The sequence below is a fragment of the Phoenix dactylifera genome, chromosome 15 (assembly GCF_051530095.1).
Source record: "Phoenix dactylifera cultivar Ajwa chromosome 15, Ajwa_hap1_PhDact_Kaust_v1.1, whole genome shotgun sequence".
In the NCBI taxonomy this organism is placed as follows: domain Eukaryota; kingdom Viridiplantae; phylum Streptophyta; class Magnoliopsida; order Arecales; family Arecaceae; genus Phoenix; species Phoenix dactylifera.
Window position 1 is genome coordinate 23,058,659 of NC_143204.1, and position 19,115 is coordinate 23,077,773.

Here is a 19,115-nt window from a genome sequence, read left to right on the forward strand (position 1 = left end):
ATTAAGACTGCTAGAACATCTTCCTGCTAAAAAAAATCAGGAAGGCGAAGCTGAATCTCATCTAAATCAAGACTGCTTGAACATCTTTCCAATGGAAAACCAGATTAGGTTAGCTATATATTTTCAAACACCATGCAGCTATATAAGCAAACTTGCTTCAGGATTGATTGACCTAGCCAATGTTCCAAAGCCATATAAGACTGTTACGTCCTAAAAGATCCCCGATTAATATTAACTTTAACCTACCTGATTATGTCAATTCTCATTGCTGATAAGAGATTAGAGATGCAATATATGCTAGGCACAAGTAGAAAGAGAAAAACCAAAGAGAAATATATGATTCAAGAACTTTGTATGCTCCACAGTCACATATTTGCAAAACCTTTTTTTTTTTTTTCGGTTTACAATCAAGATGTTAGGTAATTGTACAAACTATGTTGAACCCAAAAACATCACAAGGCCAGACATAATTGACCTTGTACATTATGAATAGATATCTAATCTAACTACCGAGTTCAAAGTACAATCATGGCATTTATCTCGAGAAAATCAATCTTTTCATCTTATTTCACACAATGAGAATGTGTCACTGTAATGGAACCAGTTTGACAGAGTCACATCTTCGGCATCTTCTCTACATTGCACTGGCTCTACATTGCACTGGGAAGACTAGCAAAATTGCCTGAATGCGCTGCAAATCGAGACCAGTCGTCACACCCATAGATAGATTTAACTGCTGCAGCATCAGAAATATATGATAGGCATGGTTGAAAAATGGCAGGCTCTGCCTTAAAGTAAATGCAGCAGATCACCTTGCTGCAGTATCTGAAAGGGCATGCATAATGTCATTGCAAAGTTGGAGAAGATAAAATAATTAAATTCAATGTATCCAAGGTCATGAGGCATGTGCGACTGTGCAGCTGACAAATTCGAACAGAAAATAAACTCCCACACCAAACACACAACACTATGAATTTCCGCAAGTTTCTAATCTATTGGCTTTAATTATATGTATGCATGCACCTGTATATGCACATAATAAAATGGCATGACTTTCGTATGTATGTGATTTAACAAATTACTACTTCATCACACTAGTCAGCTCTGGAATTTAAATTGATTTCCATTGTATACACGTGAATGGAACATGGCAACTCAAAATGTTGCAAGATCAGACAAGATGGATCTTTACCATGGTCATCATCAGCATCATCGTCTTTGCATCTTGATTTGCATTGCTTTATCTCTGGAACATATTGATCCAAGAATAACTGAATGTTTCTCCAATACCGATCTCCCCCAGAAAACCAAGTGTCCATGTGCATGCCAGTTGGAAAATCAACAAATAAACAACGTCTGTTATGTTCTACTGCTTTAGAATACAGCATCTGCATATGAGATGGAGGAACTAACTCATCTTGCAACCCAGAAAGAAACAGGATAGGCTGTTTGATCTGCATGATAAACAAAACGTCAAGCAAATAGAACATAGCAACCAAAAATCAAAGCCATGCAAATTACTTCAGAAGATGAATAAAACCCTTCCTGAAGAGGTTCAGAGCCAGTTCCACTCAGTGCATTTGTATTGCAGGAAGAATGCAAGCTATAAATGCCGTGATAATACTTATATTAGCATTTCCACCTAAAAAGCCACAACTCTAGCTACGGTGTTAGCTTCTCTCCATGAGCAAGATAGATCAAAAGTTTGTAACTTGCTTATTAGAAGCAGCACAGGCTGGCCAAGTCACACTTGGAATTGAGTGGTGTTTGAGATGGATACCAGCCATAGTTCCATTTTGGCCTCTTTTCCGAGCTAGCTGAGTGCTTCTCTGACAGCTGTTTTGTAGTTACAATGTCTAACACTTCCAACGGGTAGCCTTTCACAATAATCAGGCATCAATTATGAAGTCCTTCAACAAAATCCAACAGCCAGTTGCTATGAGGTTGGAAACAAGGAGACATTGATGTTCATTTGATCTACTGCTTATTTGAACTTTGATTGAAGAGAGAAAAAAAAATAAAAAAAAATAATCTGGAGCATATGTAGCATCATCCGATGCACCCTAAGCCTGACTCCTCCCATTGCCCATCCTGGCCTTTGAGAGACAGCCTTGGACACCTGAGCAGGTCTCTCCTAGGGTTGACAGAAACACCATATCTTGGTACCTGACCTACTGGTAAATTGTTCCTGTTTATCAGTGGAAGCATTAAAAGAATTGATTATATGCTTCTGCTTCAAGAATTTAGAAACTGTATTGAACAATGGCAAGAATCCTATGATTTCTCCAATCAATAATTTCCAAGAATCTGCAAACCTCCTAGAAGCTACTTGAACGGATTTGTTCAGTTGAGCATCCGAACACATTGCAAATTCGCAAAAACCATGGAAAATGTTGCAATTCAGCAACAACAGATCCCAAAAAGAGCAAGAGTACAAGTGACCTGGCAATATACAGTGTAATTCTAACAGAAAATTGCTAAAAGCGACTCAAATGCAGAATCCTCGCAATGGGACAAACCATTCTTTTCCCATGCTCTAGGTGGCCCGATAATGTTTATTTAGTGAGGCTAGAGCTAGCCTAGATGAGGAAGGGATCAGTTTTGGGTCGAAGGATTTAAATGAAGCACATGTCACTTTGAAAAGATTATGACCCTGTGTATAAACAAATGGTAGAAAAAGGATGGCTAAGATGGCTCTATAAAGATATAACAAGATTTACAGGTATGTTTATGGTTACCAGTCAGCATTTCACCTTTTCAAGTATTAAACAAGAAACCAATTAGTTCAAGCATAAGATGTCAATGTCCCCATCATTCCAAGCAAATCACTAAATGAGCACCGAGGCACATAAAGTAAGGAGATTCCAATTAAAGCAAAAGCTCATAAGCTGCCTCATCAAGAAACTTTTGCATAAATATGAAAGCTCACCTGCTCAATGATATCAATGGTACTCCATGGTGAGCGTACTAGACAATTGAGAACCTTTAGACCTTTAGACGCACTGCCACCTATGAACCATTTTAGAAAGGGCAACATAATACCTGCCATGTCCAATATAGAGGTGAAAGTATTCTCCAATATGAGAGCAGAAACCTGCCGAAGTATTAAAAACTGAGACCAATATGGTGAACAATTCAAGCAAAGCATATATAAATCATGTCTAGACCGCAATCTGTTTGTAAGAATGAGGGAAGTCTAAAAGTTGAATTACAAACTAAATGTTGGTATGAATTAAATAATGATCATATTTGCTAGAACAATTGGGTGACTTTTAACACTAAAACCAATTCTGAGCATATAGTATATTAAAATAGTAAAACTGCCTGATAATCAGTCACCTTATCCAATGCCTGAACAACTTGCTACTCAATGAACATATCACCATTTACAAAGCAGAAAAAGAGAGTTGTTCGTTTTGCTCCATTTCGTATGCTTAAAACTGAGGAACCATGTAGTCCCATTTGGGTGGGTTCCTGTGAAATTACAAAGTCTTGTCCTTTCATGAAGAGAATTGCTAGTAGTCAAGTCTCATCATTGCACAACCAGTTCAGAAAAGAAAAGAAGGGGGAGGGGGTGCTAGTGCGATGTTGACACCATAATTTTTTGACCACAGATATTGACACCATAATTTTTTGACAACATTCAAATATATCAAAAGGTGTGTATACCAGACAAGGGTAAGGTTCTATATGGATAGGGTAGCGACCTAAGAAAGCAAAAGTAAGCAAGCACCTATAATTCAGGAAATAACACCAATTTGATAAATTGTACCAATTCAAATAGATATTCAGCAACCTCCCCAAAAAAAAAAAGATATCGTAAATACATGGAAAATGAAATATAATTGTAAAGGCATACCTTATCAGGATTATTTTTTGCAAGCACTGATCCAACCGCACCTCCTAATGATCTTCCAAAAATAACTATTCTAGATGGGTCAATATCATTCCTCTGAGTTAGATGATCTAGTGCCGCCTAGTGAAGGGGGTAAGCAAGGTAACAGAAGTGAGGGCTTAGAAATAAATACAGCCAAAGAATGTATGCAATAATGGTGGTGGTGTCTTCCCATTCCATTCTTTCACAGAAACAAAGTGTAAGCCTTAGATTAAATAAAAAAATAGAGGTATCTGATAGTTATCTATCCTGATATACACAATGAAACAAAAGAAAACTATGAAGAAAAATCAACTAACCTGAGCATCCTTTATAATGCCATGCTGAGATGGGTAACCATCACTTTCCCCATACCTATTATTGCACACAAACATTTGAATATAATTAAATTTTCTAGACACAGGCATAAAGGCCAGAAAAAGTAACAAGTTGAAAACTACTCAATTCTTGTACAAGAAGCATACCCTCTATAAGAAAGCATAAACACATTGCAATGCAGTCTCTGCATCATTATACGGACAAATTCAAGACGGTGAGCAATATCTAGAGAGCTGCTTAAAGGTCTTCAATTGAAACTAATTCCAGTAAAAGTTTTTTAAATAGATTCTTGCAAAGAAGCATAAAGCTAGGATACTGCCAGCATTTTCTTGGAAAAATAGTACGGTTGGACCTGCAATAAAAATGATGAAGTTGTTATAAACTGCAAGCTAAGAGATATAAAGCACAGAGAGTTCCAGAAATATGATGGTCATGGAAATTCAGTCATCAATTCATGTTGGATGGTAACTGATGTACCATAAAATTAGGCACAAGATGTCCTTTGTGTGTGTGCTAGGGGATGTGTGGGAGAGGTCACCTGATTAAAGACTGGAAATTTGGTTAAATGAGTCTAAGATGATAGGCAATTCTTACTGACTAGCTCTAATTTGTCACATGTTCATTAGAAAAATAGTATTAGTATCCACAAAAATAACAACTTATGTCAAATCTAGCATTCTTTCATATTATATCTAGATTCAGAAAATTAATAATTTTGAAAGTTAAGGGGAAACAATAGACAAAAAGACAACCCTAACCTGATATAACTTTACACTGACCAAACCCCAAAAATAGATCAACCAACTAATTTCAAAAACCTATTTCCCATACAATCCCAAAGAAATCCATAACAATCATCCAAACTTCACTCAAAAATTTTGGGAAAAAAAATCCAAACAAAAAAATGATGGGCCAGGGGCAGGTGATCTCTATTAAATCGCAAAGTTACAAGCTAATATTGAGATTGACATCATCTATCGGAATCAACCAAGATGCAATGTTGAGTACTTATCATCAAGTGCTAAGTAGACAGAGGGATAGGATGACAACTTTGTGACCATCAAACTTGTGGAAAAGTTTTGTGCAGTGGAAGTGAAGTTGCCCTTAAATTCAATAGCTTGTAGTCTGTAATGTGTGAAGTTAGGAAACTCGATAAGGAGGTAAAATAAAATGTTAAAGCTGCCTGGGTGTCTATATATGGTCCTTTTAGATGGTAGAAAGACGGTTGTTGTCAAGAGTCTTAGCTCAGCTGGTTGGCAGCCTTCTCCACTTGGGAGAGGTCCGGGGTTCAAACCTTGATGGCAGTGGTGTGCACATTATCTTTCTCAGAAAAGAGGGTTGTTTCTTGTGTGCATATAATATTATTTTCCTGAACTTTCCCCATGAGTAGCATTCCTCATCAATCTCCTAAACCACTTCCTAGGAATGTTAGGCTCTTTAGTGAGTCAATCTTTTGTCCTGTACTGGATATTTTCTTCTCAAAACATATCCAAAATCAGGTCAGGTGTCATAAATTAAGCTGTGAACTCATCTAATAATCATAGCGATGATTGAGCAATGAAACTCCTAGCTGGATGAGAAACATGCTTTACAGTTTCCTTGAGCTAAGATGTACCTCGGTTGAGAAGCCTATGAAATTACTTACTAGGACTAGCATGCAGATCCTGTTGAATTTTCTTTACTAATATAAAGGTTAAATCCACACAAGCCCTTGCAAGGTTCATTTAAACAATTTGTGGAGTTAGCAGGGCTTGTTTATGATAAATTGAATTAGGAACTTTGGCTTTTGGGACTGTTTAAATCACATTTTGCAAGTAACTTGCGCATTTTACATAAATTTTGTAATAAAGGAATATTAATGATTTTTTTCTGGTGATGTGATTGGGGGGTGGGGATTGTTATAACCTTGAAATAAAAGTAGAAAACTGAAACCTAATTAGGCTCTATGTATAATAGCATTCAATCAATCCTGATAGTTGGTTTGCATTGATCTGCAAACAACCACAGTGATACGGCACCAAGCATCCAACAGTGAATGATAGGGGAAGATGAGAGATATATTTAGTCTGTGTTAATTGAATAGTACATAAGCAATAGGAAAAATATAGGTCGGTATTAGTTTTATCAGGAGAAACATCATCTCGAGAGAAAGAACAGCATCGAAATTTAGTACCAAATTCTAACATTCCGAACTTAGCCACAATTTACACTCAAATCAAACAAATGAAGGTTTTAACTTTCTTTACTTCCAAAAGAAGAAACTGAAATTCCTACAATGAACGAACCATTCAAAGAGAATCCGGAGCAAATGGATAAGAAAACCTGTAGAAAAGAAGATCACCCAAAACCCTAACCCTAGATCCTCGAGAAGCTAAAGTCGCACCTCGTAGTGGGGGATCGTGCTTGACGAACCAGGCGTGGAGGCGGACACCGTCCGAGGAGCGGAGCCAGACGTCCTCGTAGTCCAGACGAAGGCGGGAGGGGGTAATGGGGTAGGATCGAGCGAGGCCCGGGAGCACCGGCACGTAGACGAGTTTCTCCTGAAGCGCCACCAGCGCCACCATTCCCACCACCACCACGCCCCCAGCCCCGTACACCAGCGCCTTCAGGAACGACACCATCTCCTCCGCCGCCTCCGCCGCCACGCGCCGCCGGCCGTCGAACCGGTGACGGCCGTCTCGTCCGCAGGGTCTTAAGAGAAACAAGGCGGAAGAATATTTTCGACGCCGTGGCTGGAAACGGGGATGGGGTCGGGGAACCGCCGGAACGAGGCACGTGCGGGGAGTCAGGTGTTTCGCCTACCGCTTCACCTACTTGAGACCACGCTACGTTGGTGATAATTTTGTTTCAAGGCGTTGTATTCTGCTAATCTAATTGACTTGTCCTCCGTACAACTTTATGATGCGACGGAGGGTTGGATGAACTTGCCAATGGAATCATCACTATGTAGGCTTGGGTTGAACTTAGAATTAGAAGTGTGGAGATGAATTAATTGGTTGTGGGAGATATTTGAGCCACTTCAAGCTTTTGGCATGGCTTAAGCTTAGGCTAGAAATAAGGTTTGGATTTGTGCTAGTGTTATTGGATCAAGTTAGGTTTGTGTTTGGGTTCATTGGTCAGGTGGGTCATGGACTTAGTCAAAAGGGTAGCTTTGCAATTAATTGCGCAATTAATGTACCTATATAAGCACTATCCGATCATTCTTGGGCCAGGACATGATCTTCCATGACTCTAGACTCATTGGACTATCAAAAAATACAAACTTTGGTTTGAAGATGCATTCAAGAAGACTCATTGGACTCTAGACTCATTGGACTATCAAAAAATACAAACTTTGGTTTGAAGATGCATTCAAGAAGATTACATGTTGCGGAAAAAAAAAAAAACAATCATGATAAGTCTTATCATTTCCTTCAATTTAAGGAGTCTCATGAAGTTTTTGGTTCTACATCATTACATAGCAGGTACTGTATATGCGGCAGTGTGCAAATGTATGCAATGATTTATTATAAGATATCAGTTTATATAACCATGTTGTGTAATATCGTGGGATTGTTTTGGTTAAGGGTCATATTATATCAATTCATTTTGGCAGAGAGTCATGGTCACATGAGGTTGAGACTTGTGGTTGATATACATCGAGCCAGGTTAGGTTGCTCGGGCATATTTCGAACCCTAGCTCAAACCCTACTCGAGTTCAAAAATACATGCCCAACATATCTTATATTCTTGGTTGCAGCAAGATGTTGGTCAAGAGTTGGGATCCTCTTTAATTCGAGGTCGAACTTGAGAGAACTGGTTCAAAATCACACCTCACATGCATTGCAGAATGGGTGGATACAAGCTCGCCTAACCATCGATGTGTATGATGCAATATAAGAATAGCAAGTAATTTGAGACCAGACCTCTCCAATTTAATGTCAAACCAAGAAGCATCCAATCTCATCTCTCCATGTCGTCATATTAGATAACTTTAAATTATTTAATATTTTTCAAATATTTCCCCCATTTTTAATGATTTTAAAAGACGTTTTAGTTGGTATTTGCTGTTTGGAAAATACTGGATCTGACTTGAAATGCTGAGAACTTTTTATTTATTTTTTTGTCTAGGCTCATATTGGATGTATGAATGCGAGTCTACCTACAATTGTACCATCTCCAACTAGAGAGATGGTATGTGTATAGCTAGAATTAACAATTCTTCTCATGCATGCAGGCACGCAGATGGATGTGGGGTGAGAGAAATGATGATGAAAATGATGATGACATGATGATTTAACCAATCAACTTAATAATTGCATTGAAAAGAAAGAATTAATTACAATGTTTCTCAGTCTAAACCAAGCCACAAGTTGGCATGATGTTATTTTAGGTGGTTAGCATGGACCACAAGCCATTGTCACAAGTTACAAAGATTGGCTTATGCTGGTTGCTGCAGGTGGTTTAGTTTCTTTTCTTCTTCGTTCTTGCTAAGATAGGGGAATCCTACCAATTACCATATACCTACCCTAACCCATCTAGGATGAAGCCTAGTAAACACCTACGTAACCAAGTTTTATTAGTAGGGTCAAAGTGAGGGACAATGCTACTAATAATCGAACTTCGCATCGTTGTCTAAGTGACAAGGGATGATACTATCTAAGCAAGTGTGGTCAGAGAAGTAATTGTCACTCATCCAAATTTTCTTCATAAAATCGTAAGCAATATTATATTTTCAATATGTATGAAAACCAAGCACTTCTTGAGCATCCTACCAACTACTTCCATGTGCAATAAAAACACTCAACAAATTTGAGTTCTTACATAAAAGAATAGGAAGAGAGATTTACCTCCAAACAAGTTAATTTCCATTATGTTGCCAAAAAACGCATTGATTAATGCAATAATAAAAAATATTTCTAATCAAATAATAAATAGCATCTGTTGGGGGAATAAGATTTTTCCCCCCAAGTGACACGAATGCCCCCAAGAAGCCGCACAATCGCCGACCCTGAACAGCCAAAGTCGGCGTCCGACCTCGGAACGCCCGACCTCAAGACATCCGACCTCGAGACCTCCGACCTAGGAAAATCCTGATGCTCAAGGTCTACCCTTGTCAGCCACCTACTACGGCCGTACTCCTCCGAGGTCCAACTAAGGACCATATCCTGCCGCTGCTTCAGCATTTATTGCGCATGGCTACTGTAAACCTCCAGTTCACTCAACAATCAATGCGGATCTCCGGCTTACTCCACAATTAATGCGGATCTCCGGCCTACTCTGCAATTAATGCGGATCTCCGGCTTACTCCACATTTAATGCGTATGGCTCCTGTCATCTACGGACTCTCAGCTCTCCACGGCAAGTTAGCCCAGCAGAGTCTGGTCAACCATGATAAGTCTCTGATCTCGGCCATACCTCCGACACCAATGCAATGATTCGCCTGGTAGCGTACTGGTTCGGGTCGTACGACGCCCTCACCGCCGACATCAGCACAATGATTCGCCTGACCGTGCGCCGACTTGAGCCACATGCCGAGCCGTACTATGGCCTCGCCCTGTTACATCACAGGTAAACCGACCCCCACCTATAAAAGGGAGCCTTGGCTTCTCAGGAGGGGGTTGGGGGAAATTCCGTGCCCTACAAACACTGTTTATCTCCTCTCTACACACTTTGCCCCCTCCCTGACTTGAGCGTCGGAGGGCCGGCGCCGGAAAACCCGGCCACCGGCTTGCCTGCAGGCACCCCAGACGGTGGACGCCGCCCGCTGACGGATCGCCGCCCCACCGTGAGGACCCCCTGCTCCCTCTCTCCGGCCACCCCAAACGGAGGACGCCGCCCGCCGACTGGTCGCCGCCCCGCCGTGGTGACCCGCAGCTCCCTCTCCCTCGACCGAAGATTGCCCCCGGGTCCAATTTCCAGCAACAGTTGGCGCTAGAGGAAGGGCCCGAGTAGCAGTCATGAAGTTGAGAAGTAAGGGAGCCTCCAACGTCTCCCGGCGTCCCCCGCAAAGTCCTAGACGCTCCGTCCAGAATTCTCCAACTCCGGCTAACCCAGTTCCTCAGGTCCAGCCGGAACAGTTCAATGCCTTAGTACAACAAGTCCAGGCCCTGGCCGCCGCCGTTCAGGGCCTGCGACGCGAGGAAGCTTTACCAACGCTTCCCCCGCGGGCCCAGGTCCCGCCGGAATTTCCTCCCAACAGCCCGGTTCTCCCCGGCCAGAATTTACATGGCTCCTCCAGAGCCAACAACGAAGAGCGGACTTCCCCCCAGAGAGAGCTACCGGGGGAAGATTTCAACAGAAGACTCCAGCCTTCTGAGGCTGAGTCAGCCCCGGACCGCCGTGAGCCGGCGCAAACCGCGGCGACAATCCCGCGGGTGGGGGAGCTCGACAGAAAGGTTGAGCACTTGGAGCGCCAAATTGCAGCGCTCCACAGTAAGAAGGCGAGGCAGGAGGGAGACTTTGAGTTCACTACCAAGTCCCCCTTCTCCTGCCAGATCGAGGATGAGCCGGTTCCCGCAAGGTTCAAAATGCCTCAGGTGGAGCCCTACAGCGGAATTACCGACCCCCTCGACCACTTGGAGAGCTATCGGGCCCTCATGGCCCTACAAGGGTCCTCGGAGGCCATACTTTGCAAAGCCTTCCCAGCAACCCTCCGAGGGACCGCTCGGCTTTGGTTTTCTGGACTGAAGCCGAACACGGTATCCTCTTTTGAGCAGCTCGGCAGGCAGTTCGCCACCAATTTTGCTGCCAGCCGGCGCCAGCGACGGACGTCAGACTCCCTCCTAGACATCAAACAGAAAGAGGGGAAGTCCCTCAAAGAGTACCTGGACCGCTTCACCGCCGCCACATGGGAGGTCCGCGAGCTCGACCAGTCGATAGCCATGTCGGCTCTGAAGACTGGGGTTCGCTCCTACCGATTCCTCTTCTCCATCGAGAAGAGCTTTCCGGCCGACTTCACTGAGATGTTGGCCCGGGCCCGGAAGTATGCCAAGGCCGAGGAGGCAGTCGCCTCTAGGCGGGGAGCAATTGAGCCCGCCTCGAAGAAGCAGAAGAAGCGCCGCGAGGAGCGCGGCCGACAGAGGAGCCGATCCCTCCGCCATGAGAAGAATCTCCCCCGACTGAGGAGCCCGCCCCGTCAGCAGGGGCGACCTCAGCAGAGGACACCTCCCCGACCGAGGTCCCCGCTACGGCCTCGGACGCACCCAGGGAGGTATGATAACTACACACCCAACACTACCCCCCAACTTTAATGATAGACTTTACTTCCCACGTCCGAGCCCGCAAGCCGCTCGAACTCGGAAGTCGGGGGGTAGTGTTGGGGGAATAAGATTTTTTTCCCCAAGTGACACGAATGCCCCCAAGAAGCCGCACAATCGCCGACCCTGAACAGCCAAAGTCGGCGTCCGACCTCGGAACGCCCGACCTCAAGACATCCGACCTCGAGACCTCCGACCTAGGAAAATTCTGATGCTCAAGGTCTACCCTTGTCAGCCACCTACTACGGCCGTACTCCTCCGAGGTCCAACTAAGGACCATATCCTGCCGCTGCTTCAGCATTTATTGCGCATGGCTACTGTAAACCTCCAGTTCACTCAACAATCAATGCGGATCTCCGGCTTACTCCACAATTAATGCGGATCTCCGGCCTACTCTGCAATTAATGCGGATCTCCGGCTTACTCCACATTTAATGCGTATGGCTCCTGTCATCTACGGACTCTCAGCTCTCCACGGCAAGTTAGCCCAGCAGAGTCTGGTCAACCCCGTAACGGCACACTCATTGATAAGCGGGGAGTCTCGATTACGGGATCGAGGCGCCGCCTTGTTGAGCCCGAGGACCCTCATCATGGGTCCGCCGCACGAAGCGATCTTGGCGATCCAAGAGACGCCACCCCCGTTACATCCGCTCCGAGAAACGTAAGGATACAAGCTCCACCATAAGTTCGCTGAATAAAGCAACCTCGAAACGTGCGGAGGTTTTTCCAGAGCGGAAAACCTCAGGGCAGACCAGCTGTCCAAATTGGCAACCTCCCGCATGAGCGAGCTTCCCAAGGGAACAACGCTCGAGTATCTTCAGATCCCCAGCACAGCTCGCTCCGAACTCGTGGAGAACCATCATCGGGTTCCTCTCCCTGTGTCTCGGGCATGGGATCCCGATTATCGTGAGCGTCTTCCGTCGGTGTTTCTTATTAAAGAAGAACCCGGCGGACGCGGAGTGGCTATACTTTGCCTTCCGAGGCGGTATGTCGCTCTTTCACGGGGCCCCTTCCTCTATACATAAGTGGAAGGAGAAATTTTTCTTCCTCGCGTCCGAGGCGCCGTGGGGGTTCAATCCGAGGTGGGGACATCCTTGGTTGAAGGCCCTCAACAAGCTCTCCGAGCCCTCGGGGAGGGAGCAGAGGACCCTGGACTCTCTCCGAGCCCTCGGGAAGGGCTACGACCTGACCGAGCTCCTACGGGAGGACGCCCTGGCGAGCGTGGGTCTGAGCTCAGCGCGCCCCGAGGGTAAGGTCGGGATGCCCCGAGGGTCGGAAGCCAGTTGGAGAAGACCTCGGATTTTCGGACGGTATGGTGTTCTCCGCCGGCCTCCTTTCCTCACGTCGGTTCCTCACGAACCGGTTGAGTACTCCCCGACGGATGAGCGCTTCTATCTCGTCCCGGAGCTGGAAGCAGTCCTCCGTGTCGTGCCCACGGTCTTGGTGGAAGCGACAGTACTTCCTAGGATTACGGGGAATTCCCGTGTCTCGCATAGGAGGCGGGGGTCGGAAGAAGTCCCGACCCTCGATTTCCATCAGGATCTCGGCCCGGGGAGCATTGATGGGTCCGCAGAATCGAATCGCCTTGAAGAACGAGCGGACGGCACCTCCGCTCCCCTCATTTAATAAGGCCCTGGGGCACGTGGAGCCCCGATGTAGCCTCCACCTCGCCGGATCCATGATCCAGTAATACGAGATCGGAAGCGTCCGACCCTAGGTCATGCCGCGTGTCCGTTTTGAACCCCGTAACGGCACACTCATTGATAAGCGGGGAGTCTCGATTACGAGATCGAGGCGCCGCCTCGTTGAGCCCGAGGACCCTCATCATGGGTCCGCCGCACGAAGCGATCTTGGCGATCCAAGAGACGCCACCCCCGTTACATCCGCTCCGAGAAACGTAAGGATACGAGCTCCACCATAAGTTCGCTGAATAAAGCAACCTCGAAACGCCCAAGGGCGCAGGTCTTGCCATAAAAACTCCGAGAAACACGAGGGCGCGGACGAGATTCGCCCCCCAACTTTAATGATAGACTTTACTTCCCACGTCCGAGCCCGCAAGCCGCTCGAACTCGGAAGTCGGGGGGTAGTGTTGGGGGAATAAGATTTTTTCCCCCAAGTGACACGAATGCCCCCAAGAAGCCGCACAATCGCCGACCCTGAACAGCCAAAGTCGGCGTCCGACCTCGGAACGTCCGACCTCAAGACATCCGACCTCGAGACCTCCGATCTAGGAAAATCCTGATGCTCAAGGTCTACCCTTGTCAGCCACCTACTACGGCCGTACTCCTCCGAGGTCCAACTAAGGACCATATCCTGCCGCTGCTTCAGCATTTATTGCGCATGGCTACTGTAAACCTCCAGTTCACTCAACAATCAATGCGGATCTCCGGCTTACTCCACAATTAATGCGGATCTCCGGCCTACTCTGCAATTAATGCGGATCTCCGGCTTACTCCACATTTAATGCGTATGGCTCCTGTCATCTACGGACTCTCAGCTCTCCACGGCAAGTTAGCCCAGCAGAGTCTGGTCAACCATGATAAGTCTCTGATCTCGGCCATACCTCCGACACCAATGCAATGATTCGCCTGGTAGCGTACTGGTTCGGGTCGTACGACGCCCTCACCGCCGACATCAGCACAATGATTCGCCTGACCGTGCGCCGACTTGAGCCACATACCGAGCCGTACTATGGCCTCGCCCTGTTACATCACAGGTAAACCGACCCCCACCTATAAAAGGGAGCCTTGGCTTCTCAGGAGGGGGTTGGAAAATTCCGTGCCCTACAAACACTGTTTATCTCCTCTCTACACACTTTGCCCCCTCCCTGACTTGAGCGTCGGAGGGCCGGCGCCGGAAAACCCGGCCACCGGCTTGCCTGCAGGCACCCCAGACGGTGGACGCCGCCCGCTGACGGATCGCCGCCCCGCCGTGAGGACCCCCTGCTCCCTCTCTCCGGCCACCCCAAACGGAGGACGCCGCCCGCCGACTGGTCGCCGCCCCGCCGTGGTGACCCGCAGCTCCCTCTCCCTCGACCGAAGATTGCCCCCGGGTCCAATTTCTAGCAACAGCATCCATGCATCCATATTTTATTTTCCATGAATAGCTCATGACCATGGAAAGGATTAGAGATAATCACGAGCAATTAGATCAAAGAAGAAGTATGGTAGAAAAGTATAAAATCACAAGAAAATAAAACTCGCATGGAACCCTAGTAGATTGGGTGAGAAGCTCAAAAGTCTTTATAGCATTGTTATAGAAGAAAAACCTCCCAAAGTTCCGAGCATTGCAGTAGGGATGGCAATTGAGTCTGATCGGACAAATACGAGTTGAGTCGGATGTAACATAGGTCCAGAATTTATCAATTCAAATATGACCTGTTTTTTAAATAGATCAAAAACATAGTTTTAAATTTGATTATTTTCTTAAGTTGATAACTTAACTAATGAGTCGAATCAAATGAAATGGTTCAAATATCTCTACCCTTATTGTGCAGCACAAAAGGGTTCGTAGCAAGTCAGGCTCATATGATATTTTTTTTTTTTTTTGAAAACGGCAATTCACATAGCTCTAACGTGAGTACATCCTACCAAACCAAGAAAAAAATAAAAAGTATAAGGGAGGGGGTGTGTCTCCTACGGATGTTCAGATGATCTTTCCGGAGTGCCAAGCAACAAAGAAAGTAATTTAGTCTGCTGCATTGTTTTTCTCTCGAAATACATGTAATACCCGGTATGATATTTGCTGGCTACCACTTTACAAAGAAGTTGGCCAAAAGCGTGGCCATATACATCACCATTGTCCTACAATGGGTCCCTGGGAGCACGCTGCATCACCAGGCCATGGTTCTTGGAGGTCTATTTTGAAGGCTATCATCGTTCACAAGTCACATCTCACCAGTGCCAATCCAGCTCAAGTTAGTACTCCCACAACTATTACCAAAAAAAAAAAAAGTCCCCATTGAGCTTGGTCACCCATGCCCATCCAAACCTTCCAAGAGACAAGAAGCCAGTGACTACATAGAAAAGCTGGGCCAGGTATTACTGAGCATGGTATACTATGAAACCTAAAACCATACTAATATAACGAACGATTTCAATTGTCTCTTGGAACATGCTCTTGGCCAGTGAACTGTTCCAGAATACCCAAAACTTCCGCCCATCACCCATCCTTTTAACGACCATATTTGAATGCTACAACTTTTGCATTCATTTTTAGCATGAAGACATGCATCATAATTTTTAAATATCATTAGGATATGGTTACCGTTATTGATAGCTTCGTCCATATGTTTTGATGGCTATGAGGAGGAAAAGCGGGCATGACCTTACCTAACGGCGGCTTTGGCTAGATTTTAGAGGTACTTCATATATTACTCCTCATTTTATGCAAGTTAACTTGGAAGTGGGCTAGCTCTTCAAAAAGTCAATGATGATTATAAGCATTAAATATCATATGTCCACCTTTTTTAGAAAAAAATTATTAGCAAATTAAGAGGTAGTATTTGTTTAATTTCCTTTGATCTTGCTTTTTGTAATTAGTGTAATTACACCTTTCAATTATTATGCACATAAAGTTTTGTGGCACCATTGGAGCAAAGGGAAGGAAGCAAAGATAGGAGTGTAGCTAGTCATCATGTAACCTGAATTGATATCAAACACTAGGCTGATGTACATTCAAGGACTTCATTCAACATAAATATTTTTTTTAAAAAAAATGTGATGTAATATTTTAAATGCATTTGTGGTAGGATGGAGCTGAAGGGAAAGCGGCGAAAACTGAAAATTAGAATGGTTGTAGAGAAATAGATTACATGCAAGAAGGTAATAATATATAAAAAGCAAGAGGGAAAAAGACATTTTTGTTTTATTTCCGTCTTCTTTTTCTCAAGGCAAGGCCTAGTTATAACACACTAATGATAGAAATTAGAAAAGATAGAAGAAAGATGACTCTTTGTCAAGCTAATTTGCATCACTGCATTATATATATTTTTCAATCCTATCCATGACAAAGGTGCAGTGAATGTTGTAGTTGGCGAAGGGGTAGCTATGTCAGTGAGGAGGCATATGTGGCTATAGGTCGAATAAGAAAAGAAGATATGGAGGTGGTTGTTAGCCTTGCGAAGGAAGTATGTCTAGATTTTGAATGAGTTTTTGGTCTAGCCTTTGACATTCGATATTGCGAGAAATCTAAGGATGTAATATATCATCGACTATATAAGATAAGTATCCACATATGTGTATATCACATGTATACCAGTTAAATGTCACTCAAACATCAAATGGTAAACATATTGTGTATCAGAAAAAGGAATACATGCATCGAGTAAAAAGTAAGCGTGCACCGAGGATCAAACTTAGTGCAGCCAAAAATTTAAACACGTATCAAGTAGCATATTATATGTATTGGATACTAAGTACATATATATTAGATGCCCTAAGCCCATAGCATATAAAATATGTATCAACAAATATTATGAGTGTATCAAAATGGATAACGTGTGTATCATCCCAAAACCAAGCCACGGATGTTTATGTCGATCACTTACAAGTGTATAGTGTGTGAAATAAAAAGCATACATTTACCATTGTATCCATGTGTTGTCCATTAAAGATATCTTTCATTGCAGATAAAATATATGTGAATCCGCATGCATGTATCAATGCAGGTGGTATGTCCTCCAAGATTCACCATAATTTCGATGTTTTCTTCTTTTCCTACCTAGTCCACTCACCTTTGTTACCCCTTCTATGCCATACCCTTGCTCACCACTCCCTCCCTTTTCTTTTCTCCATCAATATTTGCCTTCCCTAAGCTAAAAGAATACCTCTCCTCCTTACCCCTACCCTTACCCTCACCACTTCAATACCTTATGAATGTTGTCGCCTCTCTCCTTTGTGCCCATCACACTTGCCTCATCTCCCATGCCGCATTCTTAATCCCACCTATACCGTCTCTTGCTAGCATCAGGGATGCCTCCCTCTCCCATAAGCCTCATAGCAACTTTTTTGGCGACAATGCTGCTCCTTTCCTCGTCAGCCTCATGCATCGTATCAAAATTTATCTTAATTTAGAGCACCATATGCATTTTGGATATGATATTGGAAAAATATGTTGTTAATTATAGACAAAAACTGTCGAAAAATATTTAATTTCATAAAGATAATTTTTCTAAAGTAGCCTACATAATCATATTTATTTGAGCCATTTAAGAAATTCTTATTAGGTTATTAAAGATGTGGTCAAATTTTTTTTATGAAGTTAATGTGGATTTAAATATATATTTAATTCTGTATAGAAACGTTTCATATTTCTTGATGGATGAAATAAGTAAGGATTATTTTAGAAAGTGAAAGGTGTCTAGTCTTGCCTATAATACAAGAGTTTATGTATTTTCATTGTACATCCTAATTTAGGAAAAAACAAAAGGCCAGAAGTTTCTTTCTTAGTCAAAAGCTTTTTTATTTCACTATCTTGTCTTTTTATGGGCAGATTTGAAATCAATCAGACATCATGGCAGAAAGATAAATAAAACGTTTCAACTGTTTCTATATATATATATATATATATTGTATGGCTTTTATTTTCTTCAAAAATAATTTGGTCCAGAAGAGATTAAACATGGATAGGACTGCAAAAAAAAAAAAAAAAAATCTTTTCTTGCAAAAAATCAATTATGGTCTATGGAAGGAAACTTTTCTTTTTTTTCAAAATTCGACTATATTATTCGTCTAAAAGGGGAAAATTCTATCTTTCAACATCAGCGACATGAAATCCTGTACATCTATACCAAGGTAGAAGTTTATGGATGGCTGTGCTAGACTTTATGGGTTGATACTAAAGATATACAGCTAAGAAAACGACAATTTTTTTTTCTTTTTTCAGAACAGTAACGCGTTTGACTAAAAATATACCTTTCATTTAAGGAACATCTCAAATAGTTCAGTGACAAAAATGGCCTCAATTCACGAGAAGTATTAACTAAAAGCAGCAGGGCATTAGAGTCTTTTCAGGAGCACATTTTGGACCTACACGAGGACTACCCTTTTCTTTCGATGGGTCAAGTCGCTTGACCACGGTCTACGGCGACAGGACCCTACCAAACAACTGAGGAGCCTGCAGCCCTGTTTCCACGCTCACCGAGACCATTTCGAAAATCCATGCTCTTCTGCAATATTACCATCCTCGCCATCTTTCTACAGTGGTTGCGTTGAATGTCCGGTATGTAAAAGAGAACACCACTATGTTAAAAAGAAAAAAACTTGCCTTCGTAGATTGGACCACTGCAACCACCAGCTTGTGACGCTTTTACTGAAATGGAGCCAATATTACATATTTACATGTTATCAATTATAAAACTTTTTTTTTATACAGCTGCTCGTATGAGTACTACTATCTAAATCAAAAAAAATGTCACAAAAATAGAAAAATGAATACAATATTTTTTACTCCCATCGTCACTACGTAAAAAAGCAAGTGTAACTAGCATGGCTCCAATATTAGATGGAGGTCTAATAATGAAGGCATGCTTTTTTTTTTTATATCCACCGGCATCCCACTATATTTAGCTATGAGTATGCTCAAAATAATAATAATACAAAATACGCTCTAGTACCACCGATACATGCTCCAAAATTCTTCATGAGATGCAAAAGAGATGTCCTA

General features: G+C 43.3%; 1 protein-coding gene across 2 annotated transcripts; it reads right to left on the reverse strand.

Moving 5' to 3' along the window:
- Window positions 1–337: 337 nt before the first annotated feature.
- LOC103705783 (alpha/beta hydrolase domain-containing protein WAV2-like) lies at window positions 338–6,994 on the reverse strand. Of its 2 annotated transcripts, XM_008789637.6 has the most exons (8): window positions 6,597–6,994; window positions 4,530–4,565; window positions 4,360–4,438; window positions 4,195–4,249; window positions 3,860–3,976; window positions 2,930–3,094; window positions 1,193–1,454; window positions 338–825 (listed from the first exon to the last, which is right to left on the reverse strand). In XM_008789637.6, exons 1-8 carry the CDS (start codon window positions 6,832–6,834, stop codon window positions 809–811), a joined length of 969 nt encoding a protein of 322 aa, XP_008787859.1. In that variant the 5' UTR covers window positions 6,835–6,994; the 3' UTR covers window positions 338–808. The 2 variants fall into 2 exon arrangements, with proteins under 2 accessions (XP_008787859.1, XP_088567468.1); XM_088711342.2 differs by lacking the exon at window positions 3,860–3,976.
- Window positions 6,995–19,115: the final 12,121 nt, after the last annotated feature.